At 44.6% G+C, this 19,020-nt stretch overlaps 1 protein-coding gene across 3 annotated transcripts in view; it reads left to right on the top strand.

Annotated features, from left to right (window-relative positions):
- The window catches only part of LOC124315242 (octopamine receptor beta-1R-like), a 34,673-nt gene extending 15,972 nt beyond the window's left edge, over positions 1 to 18,701 (top strand). The window contains exons 1-5 of one of the 3 annotated variants that reach the window (XM_046780776.1): positions 638 to 1,292; positions 6,757 to 7,283; positions 15,153 to 15,557; positions 15,630 to 15,831; positions 15,900 to 18,701. In XM_046780776.1, coding sequence (XP_046636732.1) covers positions 15,179 to 15,557; positions 15,630 to 15,831; positions 15,900 to 16,989 — 1,671 coding nt within the window. In that variant the 5' untranslated portion in view covers positions 638 to 1,292; positions 6,757 to 7,283; positions 15,153 to 15,178 and the 3' untranslated portion in view covers positions 16,990 to 18,701. Of the gene's footprint in view, positions 1 to 637; positions 1,293 to 6,756; positions 7,284 to 15,008; positions 15,558 to 15,629; positions 15,832 to 15,899 lie in introns of those variants that run through there. The other 2 variants (XM_046780777.1, XM_046780778.1) reach the window with 2 other exon arrangements.
- The last annotated feature ends 319 nt before the right edge of the window (positions 18,702 to 19,020 follow it).

Below are 19,020 nucleotides of genomic sequence, written 5' to 3'. Positions count from 1 at the left end.
GTCGGGTGTAGGAAGAAGGAATCTATTAATATATACATGTGTGTACGAAAACACACCCACACTCTGGCTGGATGTGGCAGCCACTCTCCCGGAGAAGATGTCGGGCTATATATTGCGCCTTCTAATATACATGTATCGATTTCAATTTTAATGCGTAGAGGTGGCCTCCCTTGCCACCTCCATCAGTCGGAATCCCATCAAGTATGAGTATAGGGTTAAAGGGCTTTATCTTTTTGTGATATTGTTACAGGCGTAAGAGACACTCTGTAAAAATCACGAGGATTGGGTGAAATAAAAACAAACCCGACAGTAAATTTGCTTACAAAAATAAAAATGTGTCGCTGAAGATCGAAGAACCAACGACAAAAAATTGTTGTAGTTGTTGTTGTTGTTTGTTATTTTGTTATTTTTTCATTCCCCCCTCCCTTCCTGCCGCATGCGCAGCGGGTTCCGTGATGAGACAAGTGCGTGCAAGTGTGTGAATGGTTACGATCCCTCCCACCACCACCACCCAGCAGGAGGCTTTTTGGATGGGGTGGCCGGCCGAAACGGGAGGATAGTGGCACGCACGTCCGCGCCGTTGTGTAGAAGCTACACGCACGCTCACATACATACAGACCAGATCACTGAGGGGTATAGGACGGGCAAAAGGACGCGACCGGGTCTCAGTTGTCGGCGGGATCTTCCGCTCAGTGGATCGTTCACTTTTCTCTTTTCCTCCTTCTCCCGTCAAATAAAGTTATCCAATTCTGTTCCTTTCCCCTTTTTTTTTGTCATTTATTCCCCACTCACGGATCTTTCAATTTCCTCCTTTTTTTCTCGGCGGTCGGCACCGCGTCTGGCAGCACCAGGGTCTCGATCTAGTCGGCCAATTATCGTCGTGTCGTGTGTGACTTGTCATATCGTTGGTTCAAGGTCCCCCCGCGCCGATAGATTCATAGTTTTCACTGCGTGTATTTGTTTCGTCATCTGTGTGTGCGGGATTCGAGCCAATTGCCAAGTGATTTAAGAAATCGTGAAATATTATTAGCGGGCGGGAGAGGACGGAACCGAAATAAACGTGGCGCATAGACATTTTTTTAGCACACCAGCTGCTTGTTTTGCTATAGGTGATGTGCGTTTGATGATTAAGTATATATTTATATATACCAGTGCCGGGAAAGAAAAAAAAGTGCGACCGCTAGTGTTTCGTTTTTTTTTTCGTCGAATGCCAATTCGCCAACTTGTGCTGCAGGATCGTCCCTGTTGATAGTTGTGTGATTTTAAGTCGGCGGGCAAGTGTTTTGTTGTCGGTAAGTCAAAGTTTTTTGTTTTTGCAACATGTCGCATTCATTAAGCTTAAGCGGGCCGGTGGATTTGGTGGCGTATAGGACTGTGTTTGTTGTTGCGTGAGTTTTTCGGGGGAATAAGCCGGACGAAACTTTGTGTGTATGTATGTTTGCACATACAATACCGTGAGTGTGTAACCCTATTAGGCATCCACCTGTCCATACAAAGTGATGCACAGCTTTATCGACTTGTGAGCCACAAGTCTCAATGTCGTTTGCCCAAGTTTTTTTCTTTCTTTCCCTATTATTTCCTAAACGAGAAAAATGGAGGAAAGTGTATGCGGCCGTGTAGGTTGGAAACCTGTTTGACAGGTGCATCGTGAAACGTGATAAATAAGAGGAAAAAAAGGAAGAAGGATTTTTTTGGGTTACTCTGCAGTAAAGTCGCTTTTCTTATTCGTATTAACAATCAATGTCGAATATCCAAGTTGGCTTGATAGAAAACTTTCTTTGGCTCATCTAGCTTCTTTATTCAATCTGTTATTCAACTCTGCTCGCCGTGATGAGATAAGACGGTATACAGGATTAAACAATCACGAACCGGATGAAAAAGAAATGGAACTAACGAATCTTCTTAAGATCCCCTGAGCTGACTCTGGTCTCTTTTCCTTTTTTTTTATTTTTCGTTTCTTGCAATGATGCCGAGACAAAGTCACCGGTCTTTTCATCGCCCGTGCACAATTTTCGTGACTCCCGTGCTTTTCTGTGGACGAAGGATGGAAGATTGCTTTCTGCTTCTCTCTCTTTCCGTCCTCTCATCTTATTTTTTCCCCCCTCTTGCTTTTTGTTCCAATTTCTTGATGTCTACGTTTCTTCACAATTCATCAGATTCTTTGCGACCCTGATTATTTTTTTTTCCTTCTCTTTTTCTTTCTATACGTACGTTAACGTGAAGAAGAAAGGGAGGAAGAAAAGTAAAAAAGAAGAAACCGTAAAGATGGATGAAAATGTTATTAGCCAAAGGATTCACATGCCTCGTTTATCTTGTCGTATACACTCGTGTAACAGAAAGAAAATGGACGACACGGGAGCCAGAGGTCTGGCGGCTGTTCATCACTAGTACATGAAACCAATGAGAGTCCAATTTTCTCCTAATCCTTTTTGCTCCTGTTTATCCTTTAGAAACTCCTCCTACACATTTTTGTACAATTCCACCCTCCATCGTGCTGGGGCTGGCTGGCGAAAAACCCACAGCCGGATTGAGTAATACCGCCGCATCCGCAAATGTTGCCGGATCCGAAATTGAAATAGGAGGTCTAACATATTAGAACGCATTGGGCGGAGGCCGTATTATACTTATCGTGCGCTGACATGGGCGGATGAATCGGATGAGATGAAAAGGCAGAAAAAAACGACTCAATCAAGTTGTCCGTCTTTCAAGAGGGAAACCGTGTAGAACAAAGGGGGTGGGGGAAATAAGCGACGAAATGACGTCTGCTGTCTTCTAATGCCCTGGGTATTATTAGTGGCGTGTGAATGCTCACTGCCTCTCTTGTTCGGCCAGCAGCAGCAGTACAGACGTTAACGTTAATTGATAAGTAGCCACCAGCAAAAGACTTTATAGTCGGCCGCCCCAAACAAGCCCGTCGGGTTGGTCCATCAGGACTTGATCACCGCCGTCCTGACTGTTTGACGGAAATGAGAGAAGGAACCGAAAGGCTCCTTGCAGCAGGAAGCATGTCCACTAGACTCTTGTTACAGTCCAAGCTAAATAATTACTTTTTATTTTCTTCTCCCCCCCTCCTTGTTATATCGTCAAGAATAAGAGAAAACCGATCGATATTCCTCTATTTCACGTTTGGCGTCCTGTTGGGGCTCGGGAATTTTCAATTGACCACGAACATGGCCGTTCCTTCTAACCGTGAAACACTTGACGGTCACATCCGGTCCGATCCCAGTGTCTTTTTTATTTTCCTCATTCTTGACATGTGATGGTAACTTTCTTTTTCGGATGTACGGCGGAATGAAAATGAGTCAACAAAACATGGGCGTTTTTATATTATACATAGGGGTTGCCAAGATAAGTTTCTTCCGTATAGTATTACACGCCGGGCCTGCGACGGCCTGCAGAGTGTGGGTACACGGTATACACATTGGTTATATTTATAAAGACTAGGAGATGATGGATCGTTCTCAACCATCACATGGGTAAGAATATATTTAGAGAGCCATCCGCCCGGAATTCCTTTATCCCCTTTCTGAAACGGAGTGAGGCGGTAGAGAATAATAGACACGAGAAAACTTTGTAATGGCCAACGGGTGATTGAGTTTGGCACCGGTGACTCGACGATACGAAGGGGGGAAATAAGCCAAAATAAAAAAGAACCAACTCGCTCACGATGATTCACGCTAGTACACAAACGAAGAAAAGAATCGTCTCTTCCGATTGGTTTTGCCTCCCTTTTGTTTCCATTTGTGACTTAAAAAGTCCTGTCGTAAATAAGTCTGGATGGGAGAGAAAACAATGAGAGAAGGAACCCGTCTGGCCGTGCCAATTTGAGGTGCATTCCAAAGATCCGGTCTCATCACACCATCAAAAAACGCCACGGAGGAGACTTGGCGTTCTCGATGATATAACCCTGCTTTTATAGCTTCTGACCGAATTGCTGGAACCCCCGCGCCTCGTTTTGCTCTTTTTCTTTATTTTATTAGTGGAAACATTCAGGCAGTAAACACTGGCGCATAATCCTCTCTCTCTCTCTCTCGCACACAGTCAAACTCTCACTAAATGGCCTCTTAGGACCTATACATAGACCCGACTCTATCTGCTCTCAATTTCCTTTTAATTTTCCCATTCGCCACTTTTTTCTGCGCCGTTTGATGAGTGTCCTATGGCGCCTGCCTTTTGTGTTGGGTCATGGCGTTCGTCGCCATTTGACTGTTTTGTCACCACCAAACAGCAGAAGCCGCTGTTCAATGCAGCGCCAGGAAAAACGGACGGGCCGACCGTAAATTTTCGCCCGGCTCTTGTTTCCTTCAGCGCTTGTCTGTTGGAAAACAAGGGCCCGAATTCACGGGAGAATAATGGCCAACTTCGATTGTCCTTGGCATTGGAAGCGCTCGGCACAGCAGAGAGTTTTCCCCCGTTGTCTTGGCGATTTGTTTTGTGTCCGCATTTCTATCCTCTCGTTTTCTTGTTTTCTTCCATCCCGTGTTTCCTGGTAGATGGATCTACTTTTTACTTCTTTTTGTGTGTGTGCACTGCACTGTGTAGGCTGAGCAGCAGCAGGAGCGCGACGGTCTCGGATTGGAATTGACGGGCGAATGCGATGCCAAGAAAGTGAAAACCACCGCAACAAAAATAGTCGTCCACGCTATTGTATAAAACTAGAAAGGAAGAAGACATTATTTGGTGATTTGATGAAATTTAGCGCAGGAGAGTAGAGAGAGAAACAGACAGACATAACCACACAACGAAATGATTGCTTTCACGCTAGATTCAATTCCGCACCGGGTTTTTCTTGTGAAATATAATAAGCGGAAACATGTTAGGAATAGAAAAGGAAATTTCATTGCCAGTCACCGCGCCCGGCATCGCGCAGCGCTCGGAAACTCGGAAACTTCTGTTCGTCCGCCAAAGGCGCGCGCGTGCGGCCCGATGCTGTTCTCGGCGCCCGTTTTCTGATTGACAAGTTTCAGCAACTTCCTCTATACTCCCCTTTTGCCCACCCCGAAAGTTACCGTCCTTTCATCCGAATATCTCTAACACTGCTATAAATATCTATACTCAACTTCCTTTCTCCTATTTGCGTCGACTGCAACTTTTTTTTTTATGCAGACGCTCTCTACTACACCTAACATTACTAGCGCTTTTGATTGGACACACTCTTCGCTCCATCTTCCTCTCGTCTTCTTCTTCTTCTTCTTCTTCCCCTTCGACACATCCGTGGATGTCGTAACGCAATCTGGGCGATCCACTTTCTCTGTCTCTCCTTGGCGGAGATCGATTTTTCTTTTTCTCTCTCTTTTATTCTGGAAAGCAGAGTCATAACGACATCATACAGTGCTGCCGGACGTGTACGCGTGGCGAAACAGCGTGAAGGATCGGCCGTCGTTATCGAACGTTGGATTTGTTCTTTCCTTTTTTTTTTTTCTGTTCTGGTTTTAACCCAGCCGGCAAAGAGAAAATGGGCCTAGCTTATTGGGTCACCTATTGGTTTGACCCCCTCCTCTTTCTGTAATAATAGATTACGGGCTAGTACATCCATCGTCTTGCAGCAGGGATCTTAAAGTCTGGTTAGCTCACTGGTGCTTATAGGGCTATATACTGAGAATGGAAAATGTTATGTGCGCATCTATATAGAGAGAGAGAGCTATAGGCGAGATTACACGACAGGATGGCCACCAGCGGTCTATATACATATCGATCTCTCCTGCGTGTTACATTTTACGTCCGAGATGAAAAAGATATGCAAGTCGATCCCTAGTATATTCTTGATCCTTTTTTTGTGTGTGTGCCAGTGTGACGTTGTTGTCGAGATTGGGGTAGGAGAAGAAGAAGAGAAAAAGAAGTAGGAATAGAGTCAGTCGACTTGTACTACGGTACTAAGAGGGACAAAAACTGCTGATCGATCACTGCCCGATCGTGCCGGATACAACGTGAGGCCAAAAAAAGACGCGGAGGGAAGAGAGAGACTAAGAGAAAAAGAAATCCTTCATCAGAGAGAATCGATTGGTGAGAGCTATGTTTATATAAATATTGCTACGTCACATGGAAGGATTTCCTATCTCTCAATCTCTTGTCTTTTTCTTCCTTTCCTTTTTTCTGGGGCAAGAGTTTCTTAAGGATCCTTCATTTGTTACAGCCCCCGCCACACACACTCTCTCTCTCTGGGGGATGTAAAAAATAAAATTAGAAAAAGAGGAGACGTTTCCTGGCTATAATACCCACCACCACCGCCACACCACTTGGTTCACCTTGATCGAATCATCTGACAACCCGTGTCTTGGTCGTCACAGCTCGGCCGTACTCTAACGCACAGCCAAGAAGGACCTGCTGTGAGGTTGCCGTGTCCTCGACAGATTGAAAGAAGGATCGTTCAAGGAATTCAATTAGGACGCGCCATCTGGATAGAGTAGACACAGGGAAGGCATAACAGTTCACGGGTGTAAACATACACCGCGAAGAAAAGGCTACAGGGAATTATGGGATGCACATCACGCCACGTTGTCTGCAAAACTAATTGGGTGGAGGACCTAAAAGACTCTATAGAAAAATCAGCTTAATATCAAAGTCTGTTATTTTTGACTTGTTGGGTGACGCCTTGAATGAACTGTTGCAACCGAGAGGCCAGTCACAGAGTCACACAGGACGACCGCACGTTGTAAATAATTAAGTGGGGGCGGGCGATCGCCATCGTTGCATGTGATTACATTGCCGACTGAATGGAGTTCCGTATTGATTATTTTTCTCCTTCTCTCTGTGCAGGTTGGATAACAAGTCTGGAAACACGAGAAACGAGTCCCAAGAAGGCGATTTGGGGAAGACGGACGATCTGGCGAATAAAAGGAGAACAAGGCGGATGATGTTCACGACGTTGATGGGACGAGGATCATCATCAACAAACCCGGCACGTCTCACTGCTAGAACCACTCTCCTCGTTGCTGCACGTTTGGCTATTTGGTTGCTCGATACGCAGCAGTAGACAGGCGGTGGAAGAAGAAGAAAAGAAAACCAATACTATAAAAGGCTTTGTGTCAAACGGCGTAACGCTCATCTTTTCGTCCTATCATCCGGCGCACTCTCTGCGTCCCTTTCTTCATCTTCTTCTCCTACTTCGACTTCTTCCTCGGCTGTGCACTAAGGGATCGAGTGAATCAGGAGCTTGACCAAGTGGAATGCTGTCGCCGTTTCTTCATCTCACGAAAGGAGGCATCAGCAGCAGCAGAGGAGCCATCATCATCGTCAGCAGCCAGGACCAGTCTGCCAAACTAATTCGATCCAATCAACCAACCGTAAGTGATTGATTTCCATTTCTTGAATTCCTACCAAATGTCGACCACTTCCTTCCCCCACTCCAGAAAACAAAACAAAACAAAACAACCACGCTCCCATAGAAAACCCCCACACGCAAGGTTTTAGAATTCGGTTGATTTCCAGGCATGCACACAATATACCAGGGCGAAAGCATGGCCCCGAAACGAGCCAGGGCGGAAACTCGATTCGATTTCTAATCCGTCCCAGCTCGGTTCTGAATATAGAGTTACTCACTTGCGAGTCACCAGCCGCGCGGCCCAATAGTCGCATCAAGAATGCACCAGCCGGCAACGCAGAAAAAGCCACACTGTCAAAGAGAGAAAACGTCAAAAGTCGATTTCAGTTGCAATGAATATGAAACGATTTCCGCCGTTAGAAAAAGTCAGTAAAAGGAAAATAACCTTCAGCCCTCCCCTCCCACTTTACGTATACATCAGAATTCAGTAGATAGCATTTTCGATGAGTCTGAATGTAATCTTCTTGGGGGACAGGAGCGTACGGTACATTGTGGACCTTTTATGCATGTATATTGCTTTCTATTTCAAAGGATATTATCTGATTCGGTTCTCCGAGTTGGCTCCATTGTTTCCGTCATTTGACAGTCTGTCGGCTTGCCTCTTATACGAAATCGTTCCCGCTGATCCTAACGCTTCGTTAGCGGACAGGAATAAAGAAAACGGGAGGAAAAAGGATTTTCTTTTTCTTTTTGTCTGAAGGGAATCACTTTTTCGCCAGCTTATGCGATTTGACGGAAATGGTGGTGGCGGCAGGTCTATCCACAAAGTTTTAAATGTTTAATGGCTCTGCTGGCCTAAACACAAAGTTTCTACGAAAGCGTGTCCTTGCATTTTGATTCCCGACAATTCTCTTTTGATTCCTTCCGGAGCAAAGTTCTCTTCTTATTTCTCACGCAGCTATTGTATCGCGTCGGCCCTGTAGCGCTGTAGCGACGGAATGGAAATGAGATCATTTGTATAGGCTTCAATCAGGCAGAAAAACGCTGCCGGGTTTCACCAGTTATTAGTTAGTTACACACGACGGACATGTGAGCTGTAAATCACGTCAGACGATGACGGGCTGTTAACCTTCGCCAGGCATAGCCAGTTAATAGCCCGTTTTACAACGTGAACTACGAGAAGTCGGTTGATCACTGGAGCCCATTGGCGTGTTGTTGCGAGATATAAATAGGTTAGTGTAAGACTATAGTACACGGCCAGCCCGGCAGGACTACCAAGTCTTTTTTTTTTTTTTTTTTTTTTTCGTTTTGGCTGTTACGCAGGAAACGCAAATAATCAGAGCGAGTTGTGCTGTAATTCTTTTTCATCGGATACCAACATAACAATAATTGATCGACAAAATGTTCCGTCCTAATTTTTGCGCTTTTCGCACACGCACGAACACGAGGCCCGGCTGTTATTTCTTTTATCGCCTCTTGCGTGCCAATTATGGCTTCGGTTCAACCGAAATTCGTTGCGGCCTTTTCACGCGATTTGCAGATTTGATGACAACAAATCTCCAACCCATCGCTTCCGCCTCCCCCCCCCTCCCCGGCGCAAATTTCCGTTTAACAAATTTATTTGTGGCGTGATCAACAACAACCGAGTCGAACTAACTTTTCAATCTCCCCTCTTTTTTAATTTGATTTCTATTCTTCGGTCGGTAAATATCGAATTGCTTTTCTTTCTCCCATTTTCATTGTATCGACAAAGGAGGTCGTGCATAGTTGAATAGCGTCGAAACGCTTTTTGTCGCCAACTCTAAAGACGTAAAATGGGCCGATCAATAACGAGGTATCTGTCTTGTGAAACTCTTCGTCGACTTTTCTATTCCGTTCTGCCGCCCGGATGGCTCTGCTCTCCATAATTGGCGATATGATAATTGACTTTGAGTCGTTTTGCACGCATCTGGGCCTTCCAGAAGGGAGGGGGGGGGGAACTCTTATGAATAAGTCATTTGATTAGTTTCAGTTTGTCGCTTTTGTGTGGTTCACAGCTCTCGGGTTCGTTGTTCAATTTAACTCTGACGGCGATTAAATTGATCTTCCAAGGTTCGTAATTTGTTTTAGGAGACGACAGGACTTTGACCGACTCTTAGATTCTCTATGGCGAAGTTCGAGGCGAAGTTGCCGGGCGTTGAAAAAAGTCGCATTTGTTGTGTTGTTCGCTCACACATAACCAATGGCAACGGGCGGAGAAAACAATGAAAATGTATACGTGTGACAGGGAGGGCAAAATCTTTTGCGCTGTACCGTGAAGCCATCATAAGTAGAGTATCTTTTTAAATGAGATGTCCTTTGAGTTGCCTAGTAGAGCCCAGTCACACCGCCGCCATATCCATTTGTTCCTATGGCCCATATAGTCTGGCAAACTCTCACGCCGTTGGCACGTTGCGAAAAACTACCGTGGAAACACGAAATCGCCCATAACCAGCCAGAAACATGCACCATCCAAGAGGCATTAAAAGATATTACTCCCTCTGTAGACATCTTAGGTATAAAACAAAATCATTAAATATGCCGATAAAAAAATCACGAGCTTTGTTGTTGTTGTTGTTGTTGTTTTTATTGGCCTTGGCTTTGGTTGTTGTTGCTGGCGGGTTTCGCCAGACTATAATTAGCCTTTTTCTTTTTCAACACTGCAAAAATGTTTGTCGTACTCAGGGAGGAGGGGAGGGATGATATGCGCTCTTGGCGCTGCACAATCACTTTCATATCAGAAATGCCACGGCGCAGCAGTTGACGTGCGCAATTTCTCGCCGCTGCCGCGTTGATGACAATCTTAACACAAGAGAAAAGGGAAAGGACTGGGTCCAGTTCACAAAAAGTTCCTTTAGCTCAGCTGGGGAGCGTTAGATGACTGTCTGGAAACACACCCCACCACCCCTGGGCTGACTCTGATATTTGATTTGATTTCAAGTCGCAACTTTAAGAATAGCGCCCAGAACAATGTGAGCCAGAGTCTGCTGCCGGACAGACAACTGATGTGACAGAAATAAGACAAAGTGATTCGATTTCCAATGAAACTCTGCTCGCAAGGCATTTCGGCAGCTCAGCTACGTAGCAACTTTGCTATTTCCAGGGGCTGGAAAACAATAAGACAGAAACGTTCCTGGCCTTTTTGCTGTTTTCAACATTCCTTTTTTATCGAGATGGAAAGTTTTGTTTTTTAATAACTGCGAATTCTCCGGCCGTGTATTCACAAAAGGCACTCGACAGTATTTGTCAATATCCGGCCGTCATCATTTTGAGACTATTGTTGTCGCTCGCCAGACTTTGTCCCTGTGCATATTGGTGAAAGAAAAGTTACTGGTTTTCAAATGAGGACCTTATTTGACTGCCATTTTACCCCACTCCATTTGTTTTCTTTGACTTATTCAAAAGAGCGTTTTCGCCCCCCACTTTTAAATAAAATTCAGTCAAAGTAGGAATTTATTAGCGTCGTTACTGCCATTGTTAAACAAGTTAGGCTGGGCTGTATCCCAATTGAATTATGCAACAACTTGATTGAAATTCTTATGCAGCTTTTTTTGAAATATGACTCGAGAAATGGCTTGCATGTGAACAGAATTGTCCTTTTTTCCCACGAATAGATGATCACCGGCTTTTGTACTAATACCGCAGTTGCACAGCTCAGCCGTGATTCAAATATTCAATCCTCTAGGCTACTACTTAAAAAATCTCGCAGCTGATGGCGGCGGATGCAGCAAGAGCAGCAGCAGCGGGGAATAGTAACCAGCAGACAGCTCGACGGCTGTTGTGCTGTCAGTTGAATTTCCCTAGGCTGCGCCGAATAAGAAGATTGCAAGCGACTGCGAATTATGCACACAGCGGGGCATTCGTAATAGCGTATGAGTTCTAGGACGTGCTGGCATTGACGTGAAACGTTGTACGACACAGTCGGAACTAACCCAAGCAGCTTTGCCTCTATGTGTGCTGTCGAACACGAGAGATTCAACAAAAGTAGACGTCCCTTAGTCTGTGAGGAAGTATCTCTTTTTTTTTCTCATCACATCACAGTAGAAAAAAAAATCTTTTTTGATGCATACACAAGTTATGTATACATGGGATGTACACCCAGGGCTATTTCCGTGTCTTGTGCTCTTCTTCTCCGATTTTTTTCTGGCTCTTTTCGCTGTATCCTTGTTCACTATATATACGTATATACATATGTGTATAAATAAATATTTATACACACACAGACAGAGTATATAGATTGAGAAGGATGACGGTCGAGCGAACAATGGGCCGTGCACGGATATTGTGGAATTCCGTCTCGCTTGAAAGACCTTTGCCATAATAGAGTCTTTTAACTATAGCCAACTGTACAACGAACTATTCACATCAGACATGACGATATTGTATAGATTGTATTTGCCATCATCTTTTCATGTCTGGATCGATACTGCGAATAGAAATATTTTGCCGAAACTGGTTTTTGTATCAATATCTTCGTTATCGATGCTTTTTCTGCTCATACAAAAGCATCCGGGAAGTAGACGTGGAGTGCGCAGACCTCCGGGAGAACGAACAATGAAGTATAGAAAAATGTTGGGATAATGAAGAGGCTAGCGAAGGAAAAGAGGGATAAAGAGAGAGAGAGCCAGAAAATGCATTATCGAACAGCATCAGAGAGATATAGACGGACACAAGTCGGAAGGCACACACAAGAAGAGAGCCCAGACGTCGCCGCGTTGCGGTTGAGTAGAAAACAAAAAAAGAAATAACCTCAGACATCACTGCGGTGTATCTCGACGAATGTCAAGCACAAACCAACAGGGTCTGTGATGGATCGCTCCCATTTTCTTCCATCGCTAACCCCAGCAGCTGCTGCTGCACTCGTTTTTTGTTGTTGGGCGGGAGGGAAGTTTATATAAACTTAAGCCAAACACTTTAGCCGAATTGGACCAGTAGATCCCGTCACACATTTACACGACCCCAAATATTATTCCATCGTATCTTCTTTCTTTTTTTTTTTTTTGCGTGTTGCTGTACGCCCCGGCACGTCGGCTTGTATAAACAGGGCGGATCCTTCTTTCTTTTTTTTATTTTATTTTTGTTAACCATCAACTTGTATGGATCACGTCACAATAGAAATCTGACGTGGAAGGATTCGATTAGATCATGCAGAGGGGCCGCTACACAGCTTAGCTCAGCATATATTGACCTAGTTTATTTCCACCCCATTGAAAATGCCTTGGTGCTCCCAAGGACCTCTTCTTTTTTTCTCGGCTGCTCAATTATAACATCCAAGTCTTTTTTTGCGTACGCGGCCAAGCTCGTCGCAAGTATCGTCGTTTTTTTTCTTTTCTATTTTGATTCGTCTCGCATTATCTAAGCCCGGCGCATCTGGATCGCACGTTCTTTTGTTGGTGGTGGGGGGGAGGGAAAAGTTAGAAACCCCTCACGTATTTTAGATTTACTAAATCAACTTTGGGCACGAGTCCAACAGGGCCATATAGCGTTATATCCCGCCCGATGATGGGGCCTTCTTTCACATGCACAGCCCATCAGATGCGGCCTTTATGTATAAATACACGGGCAAGAGACGGGTGGCAGTTTTGAGGCATTCAGAGGCGACCGCAGTCATTTCACGACGTCAGTGATGGAACAGCGGTAGCGACGCAATGTAATATGAATCAACCGATCCATCACTACTGCGGCGGCGGCCCAATGTGATTGTATATTTCGGCTGACGTTTCAAAAAAAAAAAAATAAATAAAAAGTAGTGAAAGAAATGGAGGGCACATTATAGTAGAATAGGGACCGCCGGAGGTTATGTGGATGCAAGATTACGTTGGGGGTTGACCATATATATATCGTTATCATTCCCTTGTAGGCCAGATGACGTTTGAGCTCTACGACCGACGCATCGTTACGTGACTTGGTTTTTTTAGATTGCCGTCGTGAAAGATAGGCGCGAGGAAGAAGAAGAAGAAGAAGCAGTTCCAGCTAAAAATAGAGCCATGCAGCCACGGTTGGATGACAAGTGATTCACCGCTTCTCTTCCGATAATAATCGACGGCGCTCCCAACTCTTGCGAGAATTTGATGGAGCGGGCGAGTACATAGGAGACTATACAGCGGTTAACGAAAGCCAGGCCAAACTGCGGGCGTAATAACACAATCAAGCGGAAGGGAACAGGGGGCTATAGTGGTTATTATTTAACAGAAGGATCGAATGTCCAGGGTCGGCAGGAAAGGAATGCCCCCCCATTACTTCTAGAGCAATGCGACAATTAACTCATCTCATTTGGCCAGCCGGGTTTCCTCCTCTGCCTTTTCGTTTGGCCATTACCTCCAACGGGATAGCAGAACCTGCTTATATCCACGCCAGCAGAGCCTGGCGCAGATCTTTCGTCGTTAATGCATGGATCGATATTGCTCGTCTGCTGCTGTTGCTGGTCACCGTGCGGCCCTCGGTCTCTTCTTTTTTCGGACGACGCTGCAGCCAACTGCCGCTACGGTCGCATCCATGGCTTATTCAATACTACTCTTTAACCCTTGCAAACAGCCTTTTATTTCTACCACGTTCTCCGGTTGCGAAATTTGAGCTGGTGGTGCAACGTTGTAATGGTTACATCATGCGGATGTTGTTTTGTTTTATAGAAATAACTCTCTTTTGTGTTTACGTTTCGAACCGTCGTCGCTGAAGAAGAGCCAGCGGTTTGGCAACTCCCGAATCGACGGCTAAAATCGAAAAAAAGAAACTTGGCCCACGTGAAAAGTCTGAGTATTGCGTGCCGAGTCATATGTTATAGGGTCGTTATACTTATTATAGATTATGCCTGTGCAGGTTCAGCAGAAATTGGCTGGCGTAGCGATCAAATCACAGCTGCTGCCGCCGACTTTGCAATATGATCTCAATCGATAGCTCGTATGATACCCGAGGTGAGAAAATCTTATAACCACTGGCCATAATAATAGACTAGACTCTCTTGCTCTCTTTGTAGTGTTGGTGGCCAGTGGCTTGACAATATGAACAAATATCAAGTATCGATCTGTATCTCGGATATTTTGGGTCCTGGTTTCGGTATCTTATAGACGCATCCCTCCCCCCCAACGTTTGTGTCAATAATTCACAGCGGGTGTGGAACGTAAAATCACTAGAGCTCGAGGCACGATCGCAATGTTATCGAACTTCTCCAGTATTTACAATCAGAGGGGTGAATTCATGAAGACATTCCGTGTGGCGTGCTAGTGCACTTTAAGGGTTCATAGAGCTTTCGAACTTTTTTTGTTTTCCTGGTGTAATATATTTAGAACTCGGCAACCGAATGCAGGTCGACATACTTTATTTCCCCCCGCTGTTTCTCTCCCTATATACTTGCCAGCAAGTTACACACGTATCCATTTATATAGGACTCTGCGCTGGCTAAAGAAAACCAGCACGCTAGCTAGTCATCATCAAAGGCGACGTGAACCATAAGGAGACTCTATACCATGGAAAATGAAAGGGAGATCATCTCCAGTCGACTGCAGCCGGCCAGTTTCTGTACAAAAAGGGGCTCCTTCAATAGGGATATGTTAGAAACAGCCCTGGTGGTACATATAGATTTTCCATCTTTCGTCCTTTCACGGCAAACTTCAGCGCACCGTCTTTTCCGACATGTATAATCACCATGACAATACTCGATGCAGATGTATAATTATACACTGTAAAACCTCTGACAAAGAAAAACCTTGAGATAGAACATTGAAAATTTCTTTGAAAACGTCTTTTTATATTTTTGACTAACAGAAAATTACATCAGGACCAATTTCTAGATCTATTTCTGTCTGTTGTGCATTTGCCGTTGATATCGATTCGATCGGGATTTTCAATTAATTGCTTTTTCTTTATCTATTTATAGGTCTCCTACCAATAGGAGCGGTCGGGATGGCCATGGACGTTAATACGGAATTGTCAGCGTTGATAGACAACGGCTCGTCGCTGTTCGACGCCACTAGTTATTCGATAATGGACGCTGAGCTGGGCGGAGGTCTCGACGATGGCGACGACGCCGACGCTGCCGTCGATTGGTTCTTGACACTGACTCTGGTCGTCAAGACTTTCCTGATGGGACTCATCATTGCCGCCTCCATTTTCGGCAACCTGCTCGTCATCATTAGCGTAGCGCGCTTCCGCAAATTGCGCATCATCACCAATTACTTTGTCGTGTCGCTGGCCATGGCCGACATCCTGGTTGCACTCGTCGCCATGGGGTTTAACGCCAGCGTCATCATCTTCGGCCAGTGGATCTTTGGCTACGCCATGTGTAAGTCTGCAACAAAAATCTATGATTAGTGACTAGACCTAATTAACTCGAATTTCTACGACAACCAATCAGGTGATATCTGGAACAGTTTCGACGTCTACTGCTGTACCGTCTCCATTCTGCACCTGTGCTGCATCAGCGTCGACCGTTACTACGCCATCTCACAGCCGCTCATGTACCCGATGAAGATCACCCGCAAGAAAGTGGCCGTCATGCTGGCCAACATCTGGACTTGGCCGGCACTCATTTCCTACCTGCCCATATTCCTCGGATGGTAAGTTATTTTGGGAAAAAAGAAAAATCTTTAAACATGGAATTGAAATTGAAAATGAAATGTAACAGGTATACGACAGAAGAACATCAACTTTACCGTGTGCAGAATCCCAACACTTGTCGATTCGTCGTCAACAAAGTTTACGCCCTCATCTCCTCGAGCATCTCCTTCTGGATTCCTTGCGCCATTATGCTTTACACGTATTACCGCATCTACGAAATGGCCTCTAGACAGGAGAAGATGCTGCTCAAGAACGCCGACGCCGCCCTGTTGTTTCGCCAGCAAAACCAGCGTCGCAGTGCCGAGATGGAGCAGCACCAAATCCACCACATGCAACAGCAGCAGATGAATCAGGATCCCGTCTCGACGGCGGCCACTGCAGTCGTAAACTCGGCTGTTAACGGACCCAACAGTACGGTGATTGTTTTGCCGGCTATCCAGGTGACCAAACCGGATGTCTTGCTGGAAACTAACGGCAAATCGCCGCAACAAAACGGCAGTGCACAAATTTCCACTACGATTTCTTCTTCGCCGCCGCCACCCCAGCCGGAAAACAAGAGGATCAGCGCGGGGGATCGGAGCGCTTTGCTGGAAGGATCGTCGGACACATGTCGGTACCAGTGTCGAGACGACACGTGCAGCAACACACCGACCATCAGCAAAGACAGCAAACACCTGCAGAAAATCAGACGTGAGCACAAGGCGGCCCGGACGCTGGGCATCATTATGGGAGCTTTCGTGCTGTGCTGGTTGCCGTTCTTCAGCTGGTATATGTCCGTCACCCTCTGTGGTGACCTCTGCTACTGTCCCGACATCGTCGTTGAAGTCCTTTTCTGGATCGGCTATTTCAATTCGACCCTCAATCCGCTTATCTACGCCTACTTCAATAAGGATTTCCGGGAAGCCTTCCGCAACACGCTGGTTTGTGTGTTTTGCACGCGCTGTCAAGACCCCCGGGAGCAGCAGCGTGACCAGCAGGCGGCCCTCGGCTTTCACCACCAACAGCAGCACGGCAAAAACAACATGGGGCGACTCAGTGTGGCTTCTGCCGAGAATCAGACGAGCAGGACGATCAGGCATTCCAGCGGCGACACCATCGCCGGCATTGAGCGGATCGAGCACAAGCGACTGACCGGCGTTGCTGTCGAGAACCTTTAGAAAATATTTCGGGATTAGATGACTTATACAAATCAAACGGACAACATCACCAAACAGAAGAAAAACAAAACGTAAAGAGCTTATAATTTATTTCATGTCGAAAAATCTATTTGTTCGATAGTGTGTGTAAAGACTTCCGCCTGCGCTTCTCTCGTCGTGTAAAATTTGCTAAAAGAAAAAAAAAAAACATAATTTAATAAGGCTTTCGGAGACATTTTGTGTTCGACATCCGTTCATTCGTTACGTCACGGTTTCTTTTATTGATTTTACGTTGTTGATCCGACACCATTCCCATTTATTTGTGTCTTCGACTTTGACCCTCGGCAATTGTTGGTACTAAATTACAGGGACCCCAAAAAACTTTTGTAAATATTAGATAACAAAGGAGAGGAAGAGAAAGATTTTCCCAGTGATGTGTCGATCCGGGTTCGCGTCACGCAAAAAAAAAAAGCTTAATTTGTACGATATATTTTTTCAATGTTTTTAAACAAGGTTAACACATCACACGTTTTATACACGCCCCAAAGACGATGGTTCACGTTTTTGATTTACTTAAAACAGAAAAAAAGACAAAAAAAGTTTACTAGTTACCTAATCAAATTTTAAAAGTTGGGGAAAGAAACGCGCTTATATTTATCGACATATATGACGATATATTTTCGAATCAAAGGGGTATTATAAAAACACACCGATATTATTATTACTGTGCAGCGTAACGTTGGTGTGTGAAGTGAGCTGTTTGTTGATCGTTAACTGAAACAAATGTTACCCAAAAAGCAAATGTGGCAATTCAAGTGTGCGGAATAAGAGGAAGAATAACGAGTTTTAATAGTCAATTCAAGGTTCTTTCCCAAACGCATTCGACTATTAAAGACACAAATGACGATTAATCTCTCTTTTCCACCTGTTTCTCCGCCTTTTTCTTAGTTTTTACTGTATATTTCCCTCCTAAACCGATTGAATTGAAACAAGAAACTTAGCCCACCCGAGAAAACAGAAATTCGTCTGAATGAAAACTGGGCCACTTGTAATACATTATTGTGTCTGTGTGTGTATTTAACGCACAAATCCCTCCCACACCATTCTAGTCCATTGTTTCCCTTTTATTAGTACACCCTGCGAAACTAACATCTGACGAAACATCACGCTCTAAATTGGCGCTATTGTTCCCACGGATTCAATTGTTCGAATTAATATTAATACCGTGTTATTCGATCCTCGTCTATCTCAAAACAAAAATATACCACACCCAACAACAAACAAAAAACTTCAAATGAAAAAAAGTGAATAAAATAATAATTTTTTCGATGGTTATTTATAATGCGTAACACCTCTCCCCTCTTGGTATCTAATGTTGTGATTTCGTTTTTCATCATCGATGCTGACATGATTTATCTCTTGTTTTCAATTTGTGTTTTCTACCCCATACCCCCAGATATGCCCCGGTCCTCCTCTCACGTGATGAAAAATGATATGACCCGCGGTCTCGCTGCCGATACCAAAAAAAAAATGAAATGGAACTGGGCGAGTCTCTAGCCCGCATACATTTACATAGCGATATTATATTATATGATACACCTCTGTACATGATTCCGTGTCTTCTATTTCTATATATGAATATGATGTATGTGTAAATATTACAAGTAACGTCTATACTATGACATGGACTAAAATTAATCAAATAAAAACCAAAATAAAAATTCAAAAAATAACTAGCCCAAGTTATTCTTCTTTTCAGACGTTAAAAAAGACCTTCGAAAACTTTAAGACTATTAGACAAAGTATAAAAGCCATTAGGAAAGTCAAAGTGTGAGGGTTTTTTTCTTTGGGAGGAGTTCGCCAATGGCTGCTGTACGACAACCAATGAAACGTCGTCAGATGTTACCGAGGAATGAAAACCGGAACTTGCCTAACTCCCTACGGTGCCGATGGCTGTTGTGTGTCTGGTATATTTATTTACTTCCGGGAAACGGTGGGCGGAAGTGAAAGAAGAAATAAGACTATCGCGCAATGGCGCACTGCGGCTGCTGC

This window comes from Daphnia pulicaria, chromosome 11 (assembly GCF_021234035.1).
Source record: "Daphnia pulicaria isolate SC F1-1A chromosome 11, SC_F0-13Bv2, whole genome shotgun sequence".
Lineage (NCBI taxonomy): Eukaryota > Metazoa > Arthropoda > Branchiopoda > Diplostraca > Daphniidae > Daphnia > Daphnia pulicaria.
The sequence above is the reverse complement of the archived record's forward strand: the minus strand, read 5'-3'. Positions and strand labels throughout refer to the sequence as shown.